The sequence below is a fragment of the Geotrypetes seraphini genome, chromosome 3 (assembly GCF_902459505.1).
Source record: "Geotrypetes seraphini chromosome 3, aGeoSer1.1, whole genome shotgun sequence".
NCBI lineage: Eukaryota > Metazoa > Chordata > Amphibia > Gymnophiona > Dermophiidae > Geotrypetes > Geotrypetes seraphini.
In genome coordinates this window covers 45411279-45433468 of record NC_047086.1, presented here as the reverse complement: position 1 = coordinate 45433468, position 22190 = coordinate 45411279, and the positions used below count along the sequence as shown (strand labels likewise).

Sequence of the window (22190 nt, the reverse complement as noted above, 5' to 3'; positions counted from 1 at the left end):
ACTGGCATGTTATATGTTTATGAAAATCATTATATACCGCATATACAACCAAAAAGGATCAAAGCGGTTTACAATAGATTGATTTTCTTTCTAGTTTTTCTTCCAGAAAAAAAAGTGCAAAAAAAACAATTTAATAATTAGTGATACACGGTAATGAGTATCAATGTGCTTAATATGCATTATACTGTGTGCCGTGCCCCCCTCCCCATTATTTGCAGTGGAAGCTACTTTCTATAAAAGCACAACATTACAACATGTGATCGTGCATCCCAATTGATAACTTGGCCCTGCTGTTTGGTTTTTGTTTTTTTTAGTAATACCGTATATTCTGATTTTGTCGACAGGGAGCAGCAAACGGCGCCAGGCCCTCAAGGAAACTACAAAAATTGACCAGGTTTTGCCGCACACCGGGGTAAACTGTTCATCGAAGGCGAATCATAGGATTCCCCCTACCTACCTTCTTCAGTCACCGCCCAGCTCAGCAGCAGCAGCATAAGTGCAGATGGTCCCGCCCCTCCCACGCATTTGGAACGCGTCTGAGAGGGCGGGACTTGCGGGGCCTTCCTTCCCCCTCCCCCTACGCATTTGGAACGCGTTTGAGAGGGCGGGGCTTGCGAGGACTTCCTCTCCCCCCCCCCCCACTACGCATTTGGAGCGCTTCCCAACCCTCCCACGCATTTGGAACGCGTATGAGAGGGCGGGACTTGCGGGGCCTTCTCTCTGCCCTTACGCTGGGAGGCTGCTCTGTGCTCGATTTACTATTGATTTGGGGCCTGCAGCGTTTCCTGTTGCACTCGCAGATGCGGACTTAGAAGCGCAGCAGCGGCAGGCGGAGGATGGCGACAGTAGAAGGAAAGGCGGGTAGGTGATGGGGAAGGGCTGGATTTAGGGAGGGAAGGGACTGAGTGACGCGGGCACACAGAAAGAGAAGGGGTGACGTAAGAAAGCGAAGAGGGAGATGCTGTACATAAAAATGTAGAGGAGAGGACAAGAGAAGACAATGTGGCACATGGATTCAGGAAGAGGAGATTTAAATTGGTGGAGATGTATATGAATGGAAAGGAAGAGGAGATTTGTATGAATGGAAGGGGGAGAAGAGGGAAGAGATGTACGTGGATGGAAGAAAAGAGGGAAAGGATGTGCAGTGTAGGGGTGGGATGGAAGAAGAGAAAGGGAGGAGATGTACATGGACTTGAGGGAAGGGACATGCTGCACATGGATAGATGGGAAGGATGAGAAGGGAAATTTGGTACATGGAAGGGAATGATGACAGAGATGAGATGAAGATGCATGGAGTGGAAGGGAAGAAAAGAGAGTGATGACTATCCCGCACATGGAGAAAGTTGAATGGGAATGGTCAAAACCAAAGATAGATGTAGGAAAGGAAGTGAGAAAAAAAAAAGGCAGAAAATGCAAAAAAGCTATTTTTTCCAAAATGCTTGACCCAAGATTTTCAAAGAGCCGCAAGGTGTAGCTTCTGTCCACCTCCAATCCCTTGCAGGTCTCTGCACCTCTCGTCCCTCCCTCCTCCCAACCCATAGCCAAAGTTTTCTCCCCTCTCCAGGCCTCAACCCTTTAATCTCCCTGCCAACCCCACAATTCCCTCCACCCCTAGGCCTACCAAGATCCAGCAGGAGTCTTTGTGGCAGGAGCTGGTCCTTCCTTACAGCTGGCTTCTAAAATTACATGCCGCAATTTCTCGCAGCAGCTCGCAGTACTACAGGAAATGCCGTGAACAGCAGCGAGAGGTTGCGGCATGTTCTGCCCCCATTTTATGTGGGCATTTACTCAAATTTCTTGTTCAGTCAGAGCGAGAACAGTTGCCATATTTTGTAAGACCGCATGGCTGTATGAGAACTTGAGTTTAGCATTGTTCTCCCATCAGGTTTTCTGCCTTTATTTCTAACATCTTAGTTTTATATCTAAGTTTGGAGAACAGTGTTATTTCCACAAGGTGTAGACACACTCTCAGCTCCCTTTTTGAATAGGGAAACTTGGTAGAGTGAGAAGATTCTGCCTTGAAGTCATCAATTGTGAGTGTTATTCTTTACTTCATGTTATTAAAGAAAGTTGCTCAAGAACTAGAGAGTCTGGCTGGTAACACAGATTACATAAGTAAGGGTTAACTGAATAGGAGCCTCTTACAATTGCCAATGTAACTCGGAGGAGTCCTTGCTTTTAGTACAAAACCTGAGAAAATCCATGGTAAAGACTGTACAGTAAAGCTGTAGCAGAATAGTGAGATTAGTCAGCACATGGCAACTAGTTTAGAAGGCAGCCGAGAGGAGGCAGGAGTGAGAGGGCCACACTTTTGCCACAGAGACCCTCGCTGGACCACCTAGTATCTCGTTAGTCCCGGGGGGGTAGGAATTGTAGGGTTGGGAGGGAGATTAAAGGGTCGGGGCCTGGAGAGCCACATCCACATGCAAGAAGAGCCACAGGTTGCCAACCTCTGTCCTAGAAACTGAGTCAAAGCACAGAGGGAAGAAGAACAACAGTTATATCTAGGAATTTTACCTCCCTAGCACTTCCTGTTGTAACATTTTTCTAGTAGGTGGTAGTCTAATTGAAATCACCCATTATTATACTGTTGCCCAATTTACAAGCTTTCCTAATCTCTGAAAACATTTCTTCATTTGTCTGCTCATTCTGTCCCGGGGGACGGTAATATAACACTACCCGTATGTTCCTTCCCTTCACACATGGAATTTCTATTCATATGGATTCCGCACTGCTATCTCATGCAGAATGTTTTTGCTTGATTCAATTTCCTTTTTAACAAATAGTACAAACACCCTCCAATTTGATCTACTCTGTCTGTGCAATATAATTTGTACCTAGGTAAGTGTCCCACCAATTGTCCTCCTTCCACCAGGTCTCTGAGATGCCTATTTATATCTACCTCGTTATTCAGTACTATATTCTCTAACTTTCCTGTTTTATTTTTTATTCTTCTAGAATTTGTGTACAGACCCTTCAAATTCTGTTTTTCCTTGTACGGGCAGTCCCCGGGTTAAGAACGAGTTATGTTTTTAAAGTCATTCTTAAGTCAGATTTTTAAAGCTGCTCTTAAGTCGGATTTGTATGTAACTCGGAACTTGTAGATTTTAAGATTCTTGCTACTTACCTCTGCTCCCAGCTGACAAAAGGGCCAACTGTCCCTACCAGTGTTCTTCTAAGGTACAGCACAACCACATATTGTTCTTAATGTGGCCATGGATCATTCCTGAATCTGCTAAAGGAGAAGTGTAGAAGTCTATGCCACTGGAAATACTGCTCAGTGAAATAAAATGAAGCCACAGCCACGTTCTTAAGTACGAGTCGTTACTTAAGTCAGATATCTGTTACTCAGGGATTGCCTGTATCTACAGCATTGGTCTCAAACATGCGGCCCGGGGGCCACAAGCTAGGTACTATTTTGAGGCCCTCGGTATGTTTATCATAATCACAAAAGTAAAATAAAACAGTATCTTCATCATATGTCTCTTTAGCTATAAATTACAATATTATTATTAAGACTTAGCCAAAAGGAAAGATTTATGAACTATAAAGAGTTTTACCTCATACAAAATTGTCATTTCTTTAATAAGATATTAACTATTTTTTCTGCAGCCCTCCAAGTACCTACAAATCCAAAATGTGGCCCTGGGTTTGAGTTTGAGACCACTGATCTACAGGGTGCTGAGAAGATGATGGGGATAATTTGAGTCCTTTACCCTGTCCTCCTTTTAAACATTCCTGACTTTCTTTCCCCATTATTGAAAGCTCTGTGTTGGGACTCCCTAAATCCCTAAATATTGTGTTTCAATTGTATCCTCCAAGGATAACATCTGCTCTTGGGCGACTGTCTGCTTTCACCCCTCCCCCTCCCCCCCCCAATTTTATTTGTGCAGCGGCCTCGAAGAAAGCTAACAGAATGCTGGGCATCATTAAGAAGGGAATTACAACCAGGACGAAGAAGTCATCATGCCACTATATCGTGCAATGGTGCGTCCGCATCTGGAGTACTGAATCCCCATAGCGTACCTCAAGAAAGACATGGCGATGCTTGAAAAGGTCCAGAGAAGAGCTACGAAAATGATAAATGATATGGAGGACTGTTCATACGCTGACAGGCTGGACAAGCTGAGGCTTTTCTCCCTGGAAAAGAGGAGGCTTAGGGGAGACATGATAGAAACTTTCAAGATCATGAAGGGCATGGAGAAGGTAGACGAGGATAGATTCTTCAAACTACGGGGAACCACAAGCACAAGAGGGCACTCGGAGAAACTGGAAGGGGACAAGTTTAGAACCAATGCCAGGAGGTTCTTCTTCACACAGAGGGTTGTGGACACATGGAACGCGCACCCGGAGGAAGTGGTCGGGCAGAGTACACTACGGGGATTCAATGAGGGATTGGATGGATTCCTGAAGGATAGGGGGATTGAGGGATACAGATAGGGGTAGATATGAGAATGGAAAGAGTATAGATAAAAACAAGGGGGCTAGGGCTAAAGCAAGCTAACCTGACAGGTCATGGACCTGATGGGCAATGGGGCTAAATGAAGATAACCTGATAGGCCGTGGATCTGATGGGCCACCGCGGGTGCGGACTGCTGGGCGTGATGGACCTCTGGTCTGACCCAGCGGAGGCAAATTCTTATGTTCTTATACTCTATCTCCTTTTTAAATGTTAGCGCCAGCAGCCTGCTTCCATACCAGTTAAGATAGAGTCCATCCTTTTGGAATAGGTTCCATATTTCCCAAAAGGTTGCCTAGTTCTAACAAATCTAAATCCCTCATTCCTACACTATTATCTCAACCACGCATTGAGACTTCGGAGCTGTGCCTGCCTCTTGGATCCTGTGTGTTGAGTTATGAAAAATTATATAGATATTGTAGTCAGCATTGTAGCCATGTCTGTCTTGAAACAGGAGTTGTGGAATGTGGTCTGTCCTAACCAGACCTCAAGCAAAGGTTGTGGAAAGAATGTAACGACCTGGGATTGAATTAGGATTCGGGTCATGTCACCAAACGTACGGCTCTCTCGAGTGAGAGGGTGTTATGCTAAAAGATGCTCAGGACCGCAAGATGGACTTAATTTCGAAAAAGCAGTTTGAAGCTCTTGCTGTGGAGATCATCTGCTGCTGCTTCATTTGCTGCTCGAGCCTGCCACACCAGACTGCAACGGCAGCCCTCTGCGGAGGAGGATTCCTGCCCCCAGCTTGTGCTGGAAGGGGTGGATTACGTGGTAAACGCCTTATATGACCTTATCAGGGTCATGAGCAAGGTGCTTTTTCAATTGAAGAGAGGAACCAGGAAGCTTGGGGTTGGACGAATTGGTCCAGCCCTGGCCGCACAGTCCTATGTCTCTCCCCCCACCCCGCCAGCCCATGATTGGCCGAGTCATTCGCAGTAACGCAACTCATCTGGGTCTCGTGATCCTAGTGGCCCCAGACTGCCCCTACTGACCATGATATGCTGACCTAGTGCATCTGCAGTGGAACAAGAGCTTCAAGCTGCCTCTTCATTGGGCTTCTGAGTCAAGGGCCAGACCTCATGGAGAATCCACAGCACTTGGTCTTATGGCATGGTTCTGATTCACAAGGGATATTATGTATGTATTCATGTGAATTTCTTACATCTAAGTGGGCTAAAAGAATTTTTAAATTTATTTATTTAATACATTTATATACCGCCTTAAGTCTAGGCGGTTTCCAGGATCAAAAACCATTATAAAATTCCATAAAATAGACAGACATAAAACACTATCTGCATATCAATAAGTATATGAACATGACCATCATTCACTGTTTGCGTACATATAGCAGTCACATTTTCAAGGCAGCATTGAATCATTTATACCTCTTACATATAGGCATTGACAAATAATTGAGTCTTTAGTAGTTTCTTAAAGCTGACAGACATAGTTATTGCTATTCTCCTCAGGGCTATCTGCTATGGTGGCCTATGTTAAAGTATTGAAGGCTTTTCAACAGTGGTATGAAAAGGAGCAGGTGGAGCCACTATAGGCTTCAGGTCATCCTGGCTTTAGGTCGGACTAGAGATAGGCCTGGCGGTAGCCTCCCTGAAAGTGTAGGTGGCTGGGCTTTCTTGTTTCCTGGAACAGAGTCGCAAGGTTTCCCTGATGGCTCATCCAGATGTGACAAGATTTCTGAGAGTAATGCATTTGGGGATTAATAATAGGAAGGAACCGTATATGCTGGGAGGAGAGAAGCTGATATGCACGGACGGGGAGAGGGACCTTGGGGTGATAGTGTCCGAAGATCTAAAGGCGAAAAAACAGTGTGACAAGGCAGTGGATGCTGCCAGAAGGATGCTGGGCTGTATAAAGAGAGGCGTGGTCAGTAGAAGGAAGAAGGTGTTGATGCCCCTGTACAGGTCATTGGTGAGGCCCCACTTGGAGTATTGTGTTCAGTTTTGGAGACCGTATCTGGCGAAAGACGTAAGAAGACTTGAGGCGGTCCAGAGGAGGGCGACGGAAATGATAGGAGGCTTGCGCCAGAAGACGTATGAGGAGAGACTGGAAGCCCTGAATATGTATACCCTAGAGGAAAGGAGAGACAGGGGAGATATGATTCAGACGTTCAAATACTTGAAGGGTATTAACGTAGAACAAAATATTTTCCAGCGAAAGGAAAATGGTAAAACCAGAGGACATAATTTGAGGTTGAGGGGTAGTAGATTCAGGGGCAATGTTAGGAAATTCTACTTTACGGAGAGGGTAGTGGATGCCTGGAATGCGCTCCCGAGAGAGGTGGTGGAGAGTAAAACTGTGACTGAGTTCAAAGAAGCGTGGGATGAACACAGAAGATTTAGAATCAGAAAATAATATTAAATATTGAACTAGGCCAGTTACTGGGCAGACTTGCACGGTCTGTGTCTGTGTATGGCGGTTTGGTGGAGGATGGGCAGAGGAGGGCTTCAATGGCTGGGAGGGTGTAGATGGGCTGGAGTAAGTCTTAACAGAGATTTTGGCATTTGGAACCCAAGCACAGTACCGGGTAAAGCTTTGGATTCTTGGCCAGAAATAGCTAAGAAGAAAAATAAAAAAAAAATTAAATTAAATTAAAAAAAAAAAAAAAAATTTAAACTGAATCAGGTTGGGCAGACTGGATGGACCATTCGGGTCTTTATCTGCCGTCATCTACTATGTTACTATTTTAGGTCCTGCTCCTGCTATCCTTTCCCTTCATGGAATCTTAACATTGTCTTAAAGGGCCTTGCTAAGGCCCCATATGAGCCACTTGAAGATTCTTCCCTTTTGGATCTCATAGTTAAGACGATGTTTCTGGTGGCTACTGTTTCAGTGCTGTATATCTCAGAGCTGCAAGCTCTTTCCTATAGGGAGCCCTTTCTTAGAATTACAGAAGCAAGTGTCACTCTCCGGCCTGTTCCCTCCTTTCTTCCGAAGGTTGTATCTGATTTTCATGTCAACTAGGAGGTTCGTCTGTCTGATTTTTCAACCTACAGGCTCATGAAAGCAGGATAGAATTTTGAAAAAGCTTGATGTATGGAGAGCTTTACTCCAGTACTTGGACAGGGCTAATGACTTTCGCCTTTCAGACCAACTGTTCATGCTTTCCAGCCAGTCCCAGCATGACAGGCGACATCCAAGGCTAGATGGATTCAGATGGCCATATCTTCGGCATACATTGCCTGTGGTAAACAGCCACTGGTCTCAAAGCGCATTCCACCAGGGGTGTTGCATCTTCATGAGCAAAATCTCAGGCAGTTTCTCCTGCAGTATGTTCTGCATACTTTTTCCAGGTTTACAGCATGGATGTGGCGGCTCCAGAGGGCATTGCTTTTGGGTCCTCAGTCTTGCGTGCAGGCTCTTCTTTCCCTCCCTAGATGTCAGCCATTGCTTTGGTACGTCACCATATGTAAGGACTCCTGAGTGGATGTAACAGAATGAAAGATTAGGTTCTTACCTGGATAATCTTTTTTTCTGTTAATCCTCTTAGGAGTCCATATGGCCTGCCCTCAGTATATGCTGTTTTGCCTACTTTTTCTGCCTTTTCTAGATTCCAGGCCTGGAGCTCTTCTCCTTTCTGTCAGATGGCTATATGTGAAGAAATCTTGTACGTGTATTCTTTAACCTATGGATCCCTTATTGTTAGTGCTAGTTGCACTCAGCAAGTTGGTTCAATACAAATTTCTGTTCATTGTTATTCTAATTCTTGTTTCTGAGTTACAGAGCAGAACTAAATTGTGTAATGTATGCGGGGTCATTCCCCATTCCCCTCCTTCTTTGTATTCTGTTTAAGTGGAGTTCAGTTGCTTTGGGACATAACTGAAAAGGGACACTGGACTCCGCCTCCATGTGGGAGGTGCTCAAAGCTGTAAATATTCAAACTTCTGCAAGTCCAGTTTGTAGGAATAGACTGATCACCATATGTACGGCCTCGAGAGGATTAACAGAAAGAAGATTATCCAGGTAAAAACCTAATCTTTCATTCCTTTCAAATTCTTTTAACTTTTGATTGTACACTACTTTAATTTGACTGAAGAAAGGCAATATAAAATCATGACAATACTATCAAATTAAGTCTGTAGGATAAACTGATAACAACAACAAAACTGATTTTATTAGCCAGTGAGAGTCATGTGAAAATGTGTGTAATTTTTGCACCTGAAATTACACTTGAAGTACATTTTCAATTATGCTAGAGCAGTGTTTCTCAACCTGTGGTACGTGTACTTCAGGGGCTACACGGGCTGGGATCTCTCCCTGTCTGCCCGCCCCCCCCCCCCGAAGCTATCACAGATTCCTCCCTGCCCCACTCCCGAAGCCGACCCTGCCACTCGACACACTCCATTCTCACATGCCGCCGCAGCAACAGGGACGTGCCAAGTGCATGCAGTGACTGCAAGCGACCAGTCCACAAGCCTTCCCCTGACATCAATTCTGGCGTCGGAGAGAAGGTTCTGGGCCAGCCAATCGCTATATGGCTGGCTCGGAACCTTCTCATCAGTGTCAGAATTGACGTTGGGGGTAGGCCTATGGGCTGGCTGTGTGCAGTCGTACATGCCTGGCCCGTCCATGTTGTTGTTGTGGCGGCGGCACGGGGATGAGAATGGAGTGTGTCTGGTGGCAGGGTCAGCTTTGGGGATGGGGCAGGTAGGAATTGGCGGTAGTGACGGCAGTGGCTTCAGGACAGGCAGGAAGAGAGGAAGAAAAAGTTGGTGGGGAATGGAGTATGTCGGGTGGCAAGGTCAGCTTTGGGGGTGGGGCGGGGAGGCAGGGAGACAGGAAGAAAAAGTTGGACTCATGGAGGGACAGAGAGAGATGTTGGTTGGGGAATGGAATGAGGTCTGGAGGAGAGGAAGCATGCAGGAAACAAAATGAAAGAAATATTGGATGCACAGTCAGAAGGAAGTGCAAGCAGAGACTCATGAAATCACCAGGCAACAAAGGTGGAAAAAGGATTTTATTTTCACTTTAGTGATCAAACTGTGTCAGTTTTGAGAATTTATATCTGCTGTCTATATTTTGCACTATATTTGTCTATTTTTTCTATAGTTACTGAGGTGACATTGCATATTTTAAAGTCATCTGCCTTGACCTCTTTGAAAACCCCCAAATATAAATAATAATTAACATTTTGAGCTTGAACGGGAGTACTTGGTTGGTATTTGATAGGCTTAGGGGGTACTTGGCTTGAAAAGGTTGAGAAAAGTGATAGAGAAAGAGTCGGTATGATGAATGTCACACCACCAAGCTCTCCTGCCCACCGAAACCTGGGTGCATTGACAATTTTCCATAAAATATTCTCCCTTCTCCATTTCCACTCCTCTGTTCATTTCATTCTCCCTTCTCCTCTCCTGTCTTTACCTCTTTTTCCTCTATGCTTATCTCTCCCACACTCCTCTCCTTCCATCTCCCCGTCTGTTGCCCTACTCTCTGCATCATTTCACTGCCCTTCCTTTCTCTCTCTTCAAGTTCTGTTCCTTTATCTGTTCCTCTATCTTGAATCTCACTGTTGGCTATGAACAGGCTTTCTACAATGTGTTCATTTTGCATTCAGTACACTCTAAATCCCATGAGCATACAATACCTGTAGTTAGTGCATACTAATCCCTTTTAGTGCATCTTTAAAGCAGTTGCTGCATGCTCGTTTTTTTATTTCCAATTAGTGCATGCTAATCTTGGGAAATGGGGGAGAATATAATAATGGCAATAGCCACAAATTGGCAATATATTCTCTTAGATTCTGATGGCATGAACAAACACAGAAACATCACAACTGGTTTATACACTCAAAGGAATATCCATGCATAGTTACAAAAGAAGGCTGTGCATACACACAAAAAATTTATATCCATCCACACAAAAATCTATTATTAATAGTGTTATTTTTTTATGATACTAGATTTAAATTTCATTTTTAAAGTTTTATTAACCTCATACTTCCTTTTTTTTTTCTTTTCTCACCATTCAATTTCACCTCTCTAATCTACCAAGGATGCCCTATTGTCAATAACTTTTATCACTTTGTTTCTGTATTTCTATGGTCCTGTACCTCTCTTCTGTTCCGCGTCTCATAATTTTCTTAGCACCATTTGTTTCAGTCGCTCAGTAACTTCTTTTCACTGTTTTACATTACAGTAGATTTTCATATTGTTTCTTCACATCTCTTCTTGACCTTAAACGTTCCTGCTTTCCCTTTTTAAACAGCCTCTTTCAACATCCCTTACATTCTCAAATCATCAAGGAAAAAAGTAGGCAAATAGAAATCTAGGAGGCAGATTGCTAATTTACTAGCCCCTATTAACTCATTAAAAATAACATCAGAATATCAGAAAATAACTAGCTCATAAAAATACTGTTAAGATATAGAAAGCAGATGGCTCAATTAAGCGCAGCAAAATATGAACAAACATGGGATTCAAGTCAATCAAAACAGAAATTCATAAAATATATAAAAAGTGTGCCATTATGAGAACTGGATGCAGAGTAGATTGTATTCTAAGCTACCAAGAATTAAATTATTTCAAAAATACAAATAGCTACTGCCACTACATTACAGAAGTACATATTTGTTTCTGTAGTCTAATTTCAAAAAGAAGAAAAATAATCATTACCTTAACAATTTAAATAGTTTTATTTAACCAAAACAATAACATTATAGCATATGCATTCTTGTATTTGCTTAAATATCCATGTTAACTGATGTGATTAAACAAAATATCTTTTAAAAAGCTTTAGACTATCAGCCAGGTTCACACATGAAAAACTTAAGATACTGTTTCTGTAGCTCACTCATCTTCATCCACTTATTTGTTCTTAATCTGGAAAAAACCCAGGCTTTCCTGCTTTATCTGGTCCTTAATAATTTCTCAGTCTGGAATGAAAGAGACTGAAGGACAAGATTATTATTTTCTATGCAAGCAGACAAAGCTTCTACTATTTAAAAGTGAAATTATTACCGTATTTTTCACTCCATAAGATGCACTTTTTCCCCAAAAAAGTGGGTGGAAAAGTAGGTGTGTCTTATGGAGCAAATACAAATTTTTTCTTAACACCCCCCCCCCCCCCGGTACCGTATTTTGCCAGTGGTCCAGCAAGGTCTCGCTCACTCTGATCTATTTACTTCATTCCTACCCGTCACCCTCCATAATCGCGTGCTCACCTTGTGCCTACCTCTGCCCAGTTTTCCAGCTCTCCGCACCTAACCGAATTCTCACTTCCCTGAAGCTGACCAACACGCTACAGTGCTGCATGCACAGATTCTATCGCCCCGCCCACTCATCACTCATTGGTTCAAAAGCAAGGGAAAAAACACCCAGCCACCCTGCATTTATTGGCCGGCAGCACGCACTGCATTTTTTTCTCTCCATAGGCCCGCCCAGTAACCTTGTTGACTTGGAGGGAGGGACAGGTCATGCGCGAGCCTGTAGGATTCGGTGAACCTAAGAGGCCGATGCTTAGAGCCAGGCCCAGAAGAGCATAACACACAAAAAAAATACTATTTACGGCCATGTTTAGCGCACACATCAACATCTGTGCACGGGATAAAGTGTAAAAAGTCTCTGGCCAGAAGGCAGGGGTGTAGCCAGACAGCTGATCTAGTGCTGGCTTAAGACCAAACTGGGTGAGCCTCCAAAATTTAATCTCATCTCGCTCCCTCCCAAAGCAAATACCTGTCCATCTTGCACTGCTACTGCAGCATGAATCTGGCCTTCCTAAGGCAGCGCAGGACCTCCCAGCTGCAGCGTGTTGATGGTTCTGTAGTGACCTGCCCTCAAAGGAAACTGTTGCTTCCTACTAAGGCACCAACTTACTCTGAGGGCAGGATGTAGAGCTGCCTGCTACCAGACGCACCAACATGTAGAGGAGAACCAGGAAAAAAAAATTCTGAACCAAATTTTTTTTTTCTTGGGTTTTCCTCCTTTACAGGTGGTCCGAAAAATACAGTACTTCAACAGTTTCTAAATCCAAGTGCTTAATAAGTGACCTCCACTAGTTCACTAGTATAACGTCCTTTAAAACATCATTGGCAAACATACATTTTTTGAATGGCTCCCCCTTAACTTTGAAGTGTATTATAGTTGGCATTACAGATGGATGATTCCTGAATACCCATGTCATAAAATTTGATTCTGGTCTCAGGCATTGACAATATTTGCAAGAAAATGAGCTGGAGATATTGCTTATCCTATTCCTTTTTTAATGTTTGTAATTTAATTCTGTCATTGTACATTTCTGTTTTTAAATGCTCACTCAGTTCCTTCCAAATTTCAACAGCATCAGCAATAAAACAGCTTTAGAAATGGGTTACACGATTCTCAGCATATCTTCAACATTTCTCTTAAGCCCAATATTGAGGATTTTGGCTGTAACAGTGCCATTTATTTTCTCTCAATTTTATTTACAAACTGCCATCAGAATAGGCCAGTTCCTGATATACTGCTCAAAACAGTCCACTGCAGAGTTCATCTAACATCTTCTGGGAGTGTTAGTTTGGTTCCACCCATTCTTTTTAGAACTACTGCTGCAAAATAATTGTTACAGAAGCATTTCGCATTTTCAACATTAGTCTTTATTTCTTGTACACTGAATTATTTGGCTAGGAGATGCTGCAAACGATTACTGCAACCATATATAATTAGCTTGGGGTCCATATCCCTGGGAGCAAGCTTGCCTCCTGACCTTGTCAGAGGCTTAAGTGCAGGTTGTATGCGCCCTGAGTAAGAACCCATGGGGTATCAGGGCACAGACTGGGTTTTCCCACCCCCAGTTGTGTGGTGAGATTCTGAGGGGGTGGAAGTTTCGTTTGGGGTCTATCTGACTTACAGCCCGAAGATCTGGAAGATTAGTGAGTATGGAGAAAATTTGAGGCAGAAATTCCTTTCTCTTTATTGCAGCTGCAAGATGGAAGTCAGGCACAACTCAGATTCAGTAAAGGACGTCTAACTTTAGGTATCCACAATTTAGACGTCCATCGACTTAGGCGTCCAAATAAAGTGGATAATGAGTGCAATTAATGACTTTAACAAGCATTAATTGGAACTTAGACGTCCAAACGCTGAGCATGATTCTACAAATAGATGTCCACAATTTCATGGATGCCCATCGGAAAAAGCAGCGCCTAAAAAGTAGGCGTGGTTTGAGCATGGGTTTGATGTGGACATCCATTTACAGAATCGCATACCACGGAGCGTGCTAACATGTCTACCTAACGCCTAAAATCTAGGTGTTGCAAAGCCAGGTCTACTTTTGAGTGTGAGCTGGTGCTAGGTAGACTCGAGTTAGGTGGACGTGACTTACACGTTCATTTATAGGTGATCGGCCTTTTATTTTTGAGTTTTAGAGGACTCCAAGCTTAAAATATGTGGATTACTTAAGCAAAGCACATCCAAAATATTTTTTGGGCTAAAGATGACTCCTTTTTGATGATAATAGAAAAGAAAAAAGATGTTTAATAATTCATTATTGAAGCAAAGCACATTAAAAATATATACAGTATACCGTATATTGCATACTAAACCTCATTTACAAAAGGTTAAGAACATAAAAGGAAATACACCTTTCACACAATAACTATCCTTCAGAGCAAATGGATGTGTCTGATGCACAATCTTACCCAAATAATAAATGGGGATGGGTGAAAACTTGGTACATCAAACTGCCTAGTCCCAAATATGAATGAATCCTCAAAACCAAGGACTGGCGATGTTGTTAAACACAATTAACAACTGTGTATGAGTGCTCAGAAGGGAGTTTCTCTCAGATCAGACAGTGGGAAAGCCCCGGTGTTTGAACGTCTGGAATCTTGAAGTCTTAATCATTGCACTAGGGTACAGTTGTTAGCTTCATACGTATGTATAAACATTTCTCAATGTTTCAGTATGTCAAAACTGGTTATAACGGTATTAAACAGCACACTTATTTGAATCTTTCTCTGGGCTCTAACGCGTTTCGCGAACTGCTGGCTCAGAAAGTCTGTGTAACAAAAAGTGGCTGTCCGCTTTCAAGGTCTGCAACAAAGATCAAAGCAGCATGTTAAACTGATTTCTAGTATGTGATATTCAAACAGCACAAGTAAACTAATAGCGTATATTGGTGTGATCAGGAGATTACCTGTCCTTGAAGGCACTTTTCAATCCTGCATACAACTGACATCACACACTCATTCCTGGAGATCTCCTTCTTTTGTCCCCTCCCCCCTGGATTTATTTCTGGATTCTCCAGCAGGAAAGCTGGAGAAGGAGTTAAAGGTCTGGGCAGCACTGCAGCATCTCTTGGTCATTCAAACCACAGAGCCAGTTCCTGAAAGAGAATCGGACTCCATCAGATACTCCTTATACTTCATCGTGCCAAAGAAATGCTCAGAAGACTGGAAGTCCATTCTGGATCTCAAGGCGGTCAATGCCTTTCTGAGGGTCCTGCACTTATGTATGGAGACATTGCATTTGGTTATCACAGCAGTGGTTCCGGGAGAATTTCTGGCATCTCTGGATCTGACAAAGGCTTATCTTCATATCCCTATATTCCTGGGACATCAGAAGTATCTGAGATTTCATGCTCTCCAGCAGCATTTCCATTTCTCAGCCTTTCCGTTTGGGCTTGTGATGTCCCCCTCATACATTCACCAAGGTGATGTGGTAGTGGCAGCGCACCTCTGCAGACCTGGATTGGCCACCATGAGAACAGGCTACTGGACTAGATGGACCATTGATCTGACCCTGTAAGGCTATTCTTTTTATTATTATTTTATTATTGTAATTTTCAAAAAAATTCTCTATACAGAATATAAGAATGGAATTTTCCAACAAAAGAAATACAACTATAGAAATATTTAAACAACATTAATTTCAATCAAGCCCATATTTAGGGAGATTATCATTTTAAACCCAAAGAAGTTATAATCACAAATAAGAGATTCTAAATAGTAAATAAAGTCTAAGTAATACTTAGAAAAGTTTTTAAATTCTCAAATCATACTGGTGTCATTAAATTAACTCCAGAAAGGCAGTAATTTTCAGTTTATGTCTTATGAGTTTCTTGAACTAGTAAAAATTGCTCTAATTGTAAGGGGGTCCCAAAAAAATATAATCTTTATCCTGATATTTAATTGAGTATTTACATGGAAACTTTAAGTAAAAAGATGCTTCAACTGCCAAGACTTGAGGTTTTAGTGTCAGAAATGCCTTTCTTTTAAACTGGGTTGCCTTAGCAACATCTGGAAAAACCAGAACATTGTCCCCAAAGAACTTCTTATTTTTATTTTGAAAATAGACTCATTTAAACATTTTACAAGTAATGTGGCTCTAGTCAGAATAGTGTCTTGTGAGTCTTCCAAAAAACCCGTAAGGTCAAATTCTGTGGGGGCAAGTTCTTTCAATCCTAATCCAGAAGAAATTTTCTTTTTTTGTGGAACATAATAACATGTCGAAATAGGTAATAAATCTGCATTAAGTAAACCAAGGATTTCCTTAAAGTATTTCCTAAGCAAAATTTCCAGTAATAGTAAATGAGTCCTTGGAAAATTTACTAAACGCAGATATTTTATTCTAACTTAAAATGTACTGTGTGGGAATCTTTTACAACTGATGCTGAAAATATTTGCAGAGATATTACATGAGATTCAGTTGCTGCAAGACGTTTATCCAAAATCTTCACATTTGTATCATTATTTTCCAGCTTCTGAATTACTTCCTGAGAAAAATTTAGATTCTGAATAGCTACTAACTTTAACAATCCCTCTACACAAGTATTAATCAACCAAAGGGCTTTAAGGGATATTTCTTGAGGAGTCTCTTGAGTCTCATGTACGGTTAAGGCCTCCTCTTGAAAAGAGATGGCTTTAGGCATCACTCCAACACTCAGAGTTGATGTCAAACCCTGCTGAGATTCTACTAGAGACTCTATAGGCCTACCTGATAGGTTGGCCTCAGAAGTCACTGGAGGGAGTGGGGGAGTTCTGTCCAAGGGACTGAGAGATGCCATGGATGTTGACGCTGCATTAGTCATCATAGGATTTATATTAAGAGGTAATAAATGGCGGTCAATCGGGCCCATTAACACTAGAGTTGAGCTCTTAAGTTTCGCTTTTCTCTTTCCCATTATCCAAATAAAGATAATATGCAAGTCTCAAAGTAGAAAAAAAAAAGGAAAATAAGCAATTATATACCTAACTACTCCAGTGACTCCATGTGGCTCCAAGGGGCCTGGTGTAGAGAATGACACGATGGTCGTTACCATGGCTAGCCGCGGGTAACCCGCTGAAACGGGGAGAGAAATATTACTGGTCACTGTGTGGACGGAGACAAGGCCATTCACCGCACTGTGGAGCGGTGAATGGTCTTGCCTCCGCAGTGAAGCCAGCACGGATCGCATGATCCAGCATTCCCACCCAATTGCTGCATCCCGCATCCTGCCATTTCCTTCCTTCCACCTCACCTTAGGTGCCGAGTCCAACTTTAATTCTTCTTCTCCCAGCCGCATGTGCGCGGCTGCTTCAATTGTTGAATCTTCTCCTCTGACATAACCGGAAACAGGAAGTTGTGTCAGAGGAGAAGATTCAACAGCTCAAGCAGCCGCACACGTGGCTTATCGAAAGCGTGCAGCTGGGAGAAGAAGAATTAAAGTCGGACTCGGCACCTAAGGTGAGGTGGAGGGAGGGAAGATGGCAGGATGCGGTGATTGGGCGGGAGGGGGCTTCTGGACCACGCTATCCATGGTCGCCCATGTTTCCTCACACCAGGAAGGAGGCAGTGGACAGTAATTGCAGGGACAGGGCGGGCACAATGGTCGTGGGGATGGGGCGGGGACAGTGTCTCTTCAGAGAAAAGGGAAGGACCCTGACGCGGTCCTGACTTCCCCGCAGGTGCCTGCACGGGGGTTGGCTCCAAAAATCACTAGCAGGCAACTTTCCAAAATGCTGCGTCCCCGAAGGACAGGAAACGGTCCCTCAGTCGCGTTCACCAGTCAGGTAATGATAGTCTCCCGTAAGGCTATTCTTATGTTCATTTGTAACTGCTTTTTGATAATCTCCTGAACATTTTAGTGAGCTATGAATTTTCTGACCAGGTAGCCCTCTTCCTTTTTCCAGGAAGGTGGCTTATTGGATTTAGTTCACTTAGGTCAGTTCCCCTCATTGTGGATAAAGCATAGAAACATGAAGGCAGATAAAAGCTAAATGGCCCATCTAGTCTGCTTCTCCGCTGCATCCATTATCTCCTCCTCTCCCTAAGAGATCCCATATGCCTATCTCATGCTTTTTTTTTAATTCAGACACAATCTTTTTATCTACCACCTCTACTGGGAGACTATTCCACGCATCTTTCACCCTTTCTGTAAAAAAAAAATAGTTCCTTAGAATACTCCTGAGCCTATCACCTCTTAACTTCATCCCATGCCCTCTCACTCTGGAATTTCCTTTCATTTGAAAGAGACTGGCTTCATGCTTTTTGGCGGTGACTCGACTTGATAGTTCAGAGTGTTCCTTCAAACTCGGGCAAAATGCTAATCTTGTATCATGGATTGAGAGCATTCCTTTTTGGTTTTTACAAGTACACTGGTGCCATCTACTGGATTTTATCTATTCACCCCTGAGGAAGGCTTTTATAAGCCGAAACACGGACTGTGTTGGGGTCCAGTACAGAAAGGATTTAAAGACTCTCTGAAGCTTGCCTTGCGTATTAGCCATTTATATGTATATGCTTTTATCACTTACATGTTTGAAATAAATTGATTGTCTCGGTGGCTGATGTGTGGTGTCCCTTCCCAACTCTTTTTGTTTTGCTTTACTACACATGGGGTTGTGCTTTCTTTTTGGTGTAGAGTTTATGCGTATATATGCCACATAGGTATTTAAACATCGTTATCATATCTCCCCTTTCTTGCTTTTCCTTCAAAATATACATATTGAGATCTTTGAGTTTGTCTCCACATGCCTTATGACCTAGACCACCAACTATTTTAGTAGCCTTCCTCTGGGCCGACTCTATCCTGTTTATCTTTTTTCTTCAAGGTGCATTCTCCAGAATTATACACAATATTCTAAATGAGGTCTCACCAGAGGCTTCATACAGAGTCTTTATAAATTCCTCCTTTTTCTTACTAGCCATTCCTCTCCCTATGCATCCTAGCACTCAACTTCGTCTTTTCAACCTGTTGGTCACCTTACTATTCTACCCAAGTCCTGGTCCTCTTTTGTGCACAAAAATTCTTCACCCCCAAACTGTACCGTTCCCTTGGGGTTTTTCAACCCAAATGCATGATCTTGCATTTCTTAGCATTTAATCTTAGCTGCCAAATTGCAAACCATTCCTCAAGTTTCACTAGGTCTTTCCTCACATTTTCCAGAACATCAGGAGTATCTACTCTGTTGCAGATTTTGGTATCATCCACAAAGAGGCAGAGCTTTCCAGACCGCCCTTCAGCATTATCACTTACAAAAATGTAACAAAGAATTTGGATGAGTGCTGAGCATTTTCTTTTGTGGCCTTAGTTACAGAGTTTTAAGAGGACTCGTAGGTGCGTCTCTCACACACGTAAGGTTGGTCACAGCAGTGATTAATATTTGGTTGATTAAGTCATCCACAAATTTGATGTCCATTACTCCTTTAGAAGAGCATTGGAGATATGGTACTTTTTTAATCATGTAAGATATTTCTCATGGTTCTGCCATTCAACTCTCAGATGTGCTTTTCTAGGTCTCTGACAGCTTCATACTGCCTTAATGATCTAACAGGATGGTAGCAGCAAATCTCTCTATGATGGATGGGATCATTCAGTCAAGTAGCCATGCAGGCATGTCAGAAAAGAAAGTTGGATGGCTTCATTCAAAGTTTGTTTGAATGCTGGAACCACTAATTTTGCTGCTTCAGACTATGAAATATATCAGAAATTCTGTTCACAAAGAAAAAAAGGCCGATGCTTCTGGGTTTCCAGATCTCTTGTCCATGTACACTCTGATGAAACTCCCTAATGCTTCCTCTGGGCTCCAGAGATTTCAGTTGTGGATGCAAAACCTTAGGCAATGATACATGTGTAGTTTCTATATTTTTCTCCTCTTTTGTGATGTCCATGCAGAGTCATAATGCCCTTTCTTTTCCAGGGAATGCAGAAGCTTGTGGGCGAGTGGCTTTCCACAGATTTCTTCTTCTGAGGGAAATCAACTAGTGGACACTAGCTGAGCTAATTCTCTCTTCAGGTGTCCTAAACATGTCCAGTAATATCTAAGGCAATGATCTTTTAAAAGAGTCAAGATGAGAACTACCTACAGTAAGGTTTTTAGATGCCAGAGGATTTATCAAGTTCTTGAGCAAAGCATTAGCTTCCTTGAGAATTCCTTTTCAGATGATAGTGGCAGGATATGGGTTTTGCCAGTGGCGCAGTAAGGCGGGGTGGAGGAGGCAGACCACCTTGGGCACCATCTTTGTGGGGGTGCTGGAACTGCTTCTCTCTCTGTCCCACAGCTCCTTTCCACCCCTCCCTTGCCTTCACTTCCCCCGCCCCATACCTCCTAAGCTCTTTCCCAATGTGAGCAGCAGTTCGAACCTGCTGCTTGCGCCGGCCTCGGCTCTCCCTCTGACATCACTTCCTGGTATAATATCATGTTTCTGTGTTTCATTCTAAAGTTTGGCTAATGTAGGTTTAAGTAAGTTCTTGAAGATGCAACACAATTTGAGCAGATGACACTAAATTTTTCAAAGTTGTTAAAACACATGCGGATTGTGAAACATTGCAGACAGACCTTAGGAAATTGGAAAACTGGGCATCCAAGAGGCAAATGAAATTTAACGTGGACAAATGTAAAGTGATGCATAATGGGAAGAATAACCCAAATCACAGTTACCGAATGCTAGGGTCCACCTTGGGGGTTATCACTCAAGAAAGGGATCTTGGTGTCATTGTAGAAAATATAATTTAACTTTCTGCCCAATGTTCATCAAAAATTATTAAGACTAGGGGACACTCGATGAAGCTACAGGGAAATACTCTTAAAACCAATAGGAGGAAATACTTTTTCACTCAGAGAATAGTTAAGATCTGGAAAGCGTTGCCAAAGGTTGTGGTAAATGCGGATAGCGTAGCTGGTTTTAAGAAAGGTTTGGGCAAATTTCTGGAGTAAAAGTCCATAGTCTGTTATTAAGATAATGAGGAAGCCTCTGCTTGCCCTTGATCGGTAGCATGGAATATTGCTACTCCTTGGGTTTTGGCCAGGTACTAGTGACCTGGATTGGCTACCATGAGAACGGGCTACTGGGCTTGATGGACCATTGGTCTGACCCAGTAATGCTATTCTTATGTTATGTTCTTATTTCTGGCTGCTAAATATGTAAGATTGCACATATATAGTTTGTATCCATATAAGTGCTGCTTCAGTCGAAGACTCTCTCGGTGACATGTGGTATATTCAACAGATAGTTAAACCAAGTCACAAGTCCTTTAATTTCCTGAAATATACTTTATTGAATAAATGAATGTAGGAGATGTACTCACAGTTGGCAGATTTTTTAATATTGCAGCTGGAGGTGAAGATTTGAAGAACAGAAGGTTTGTGGCAGAGGTGAGGAAATAGTAAAGTATTCCGAGTTCCAGAGATGAAATGCTGAATTGTTTATGCATGTGGTCAGATGGCCCCAGGTAAAAAAAAGGCTGGTCTTTTTTCCGGGACTATAGTTGCATATGGATGAGATGGAAGTGGAAATGTAAATGATTCTGAGTCAAAGGGCTCCTTTTACTAAGGTGCGCTAGCGTTTTTTTAGCGTGCGCTAAACAAAAGTTTCAAGTTTAATTAATTTTAATATACTGACCGATGACGCTAAACTATGCAATGTTGTGAGCAGCGTAGCAGAACCTGATAGTGCAACCATGCCCGGCACCATGGAGCAGGACCTACTTTTACTAGAACAATGGTCCAGTACTTGGCAACTAAATTTTAATGCCAAAAAATGTAAGGTAATGCACCTTGGTAGCAGAAATCCATGCAGAACATACACCCTGAATGGTGGAAACCTAACCAGAACTGTAGCAGAACGGGACTTGGGAGTAATCATCCGGGAAGATATGAAAGCTGCGAATCAGGTGGAGAAAGCTACAGCAAAAGCTAGACAAATGCTGGGCTGCATCAGAAGGAGCTTTATCAGCCAAAAGCCTGAAGTTATACTGCCGTTGTACAAATCAATGGTGAGACCTCACCTGGAGTACTGTGTTCAGTTTTGGAGGCCACATTATCAAAAGGATGTGAAGAGAATGGAGTTGATTCAGCGAATGGCCACTAGGATGATCTCGGGACTAAAAAAATCTCCCATATGAAGAACATTTGAGCAGGCTGCGCTTATTCTCTCAAAAAGCGCAGAGAAATGGGGGACATGATAGAAACATTCAAATACATCACAGGCCACATTGATGTGGAGGAAGAAATCTTTTGTCTTAAGGGTCCCATGGCAACACGCTAAAACTCAGGGGGGGAAGATTTCATGGGGACACCAGGAAACATTTCTTCACTGAAAGGGTAATTGATCAATGGAATGGTCTTCCACGTCAGGTAGTCGAGGCCAGTACCACGCTCGACTTCAAGGGACGATGGGACAGACAGGTGGGGTCGCTCTAGAGGAATGCTTTAAAAATGGATTCTCGAAGGAGGGAGGATTCTTGAGTGAGCAGACTTGTTGGGCTGTCAGCCCTTTTCTGTCGTCATACTCTATGTTTCTATGTACACCTGGCCGGT

The 22190-nt window shown here is 42.7% G+C and overlaps 1 protein-coding gene across 2 annotated transcripts in view; it reads left to right on the top strand.

The window, feature by feature from the left end:
• The first annotated feature begins 527 nt into the window (after nucleotides 1–527).
• The window catches only part of MEI4 (meiotic double-stranded break formation protein 4), a 72679-nt gene continuing 51016 nt past the window's right edge, over nucleotides 528–22190 (top strand). The window contains exon 1 of one of the 2 annotated variants that reach the window (XM_033936087.1): nucleotides 528–861. In XM_033936087.1, the coding sequence (XP_033791978.1) occupies nucleotides 837–861 (25 nt within the window). In that variant the 5' untranslated portion in view covers nucleotides 528–836. The remainder of the gene's footprint in view (nucleotides 862–22190) is intronic. The other variant, XM_033936086.1, reaches the window with a different exon arrangement.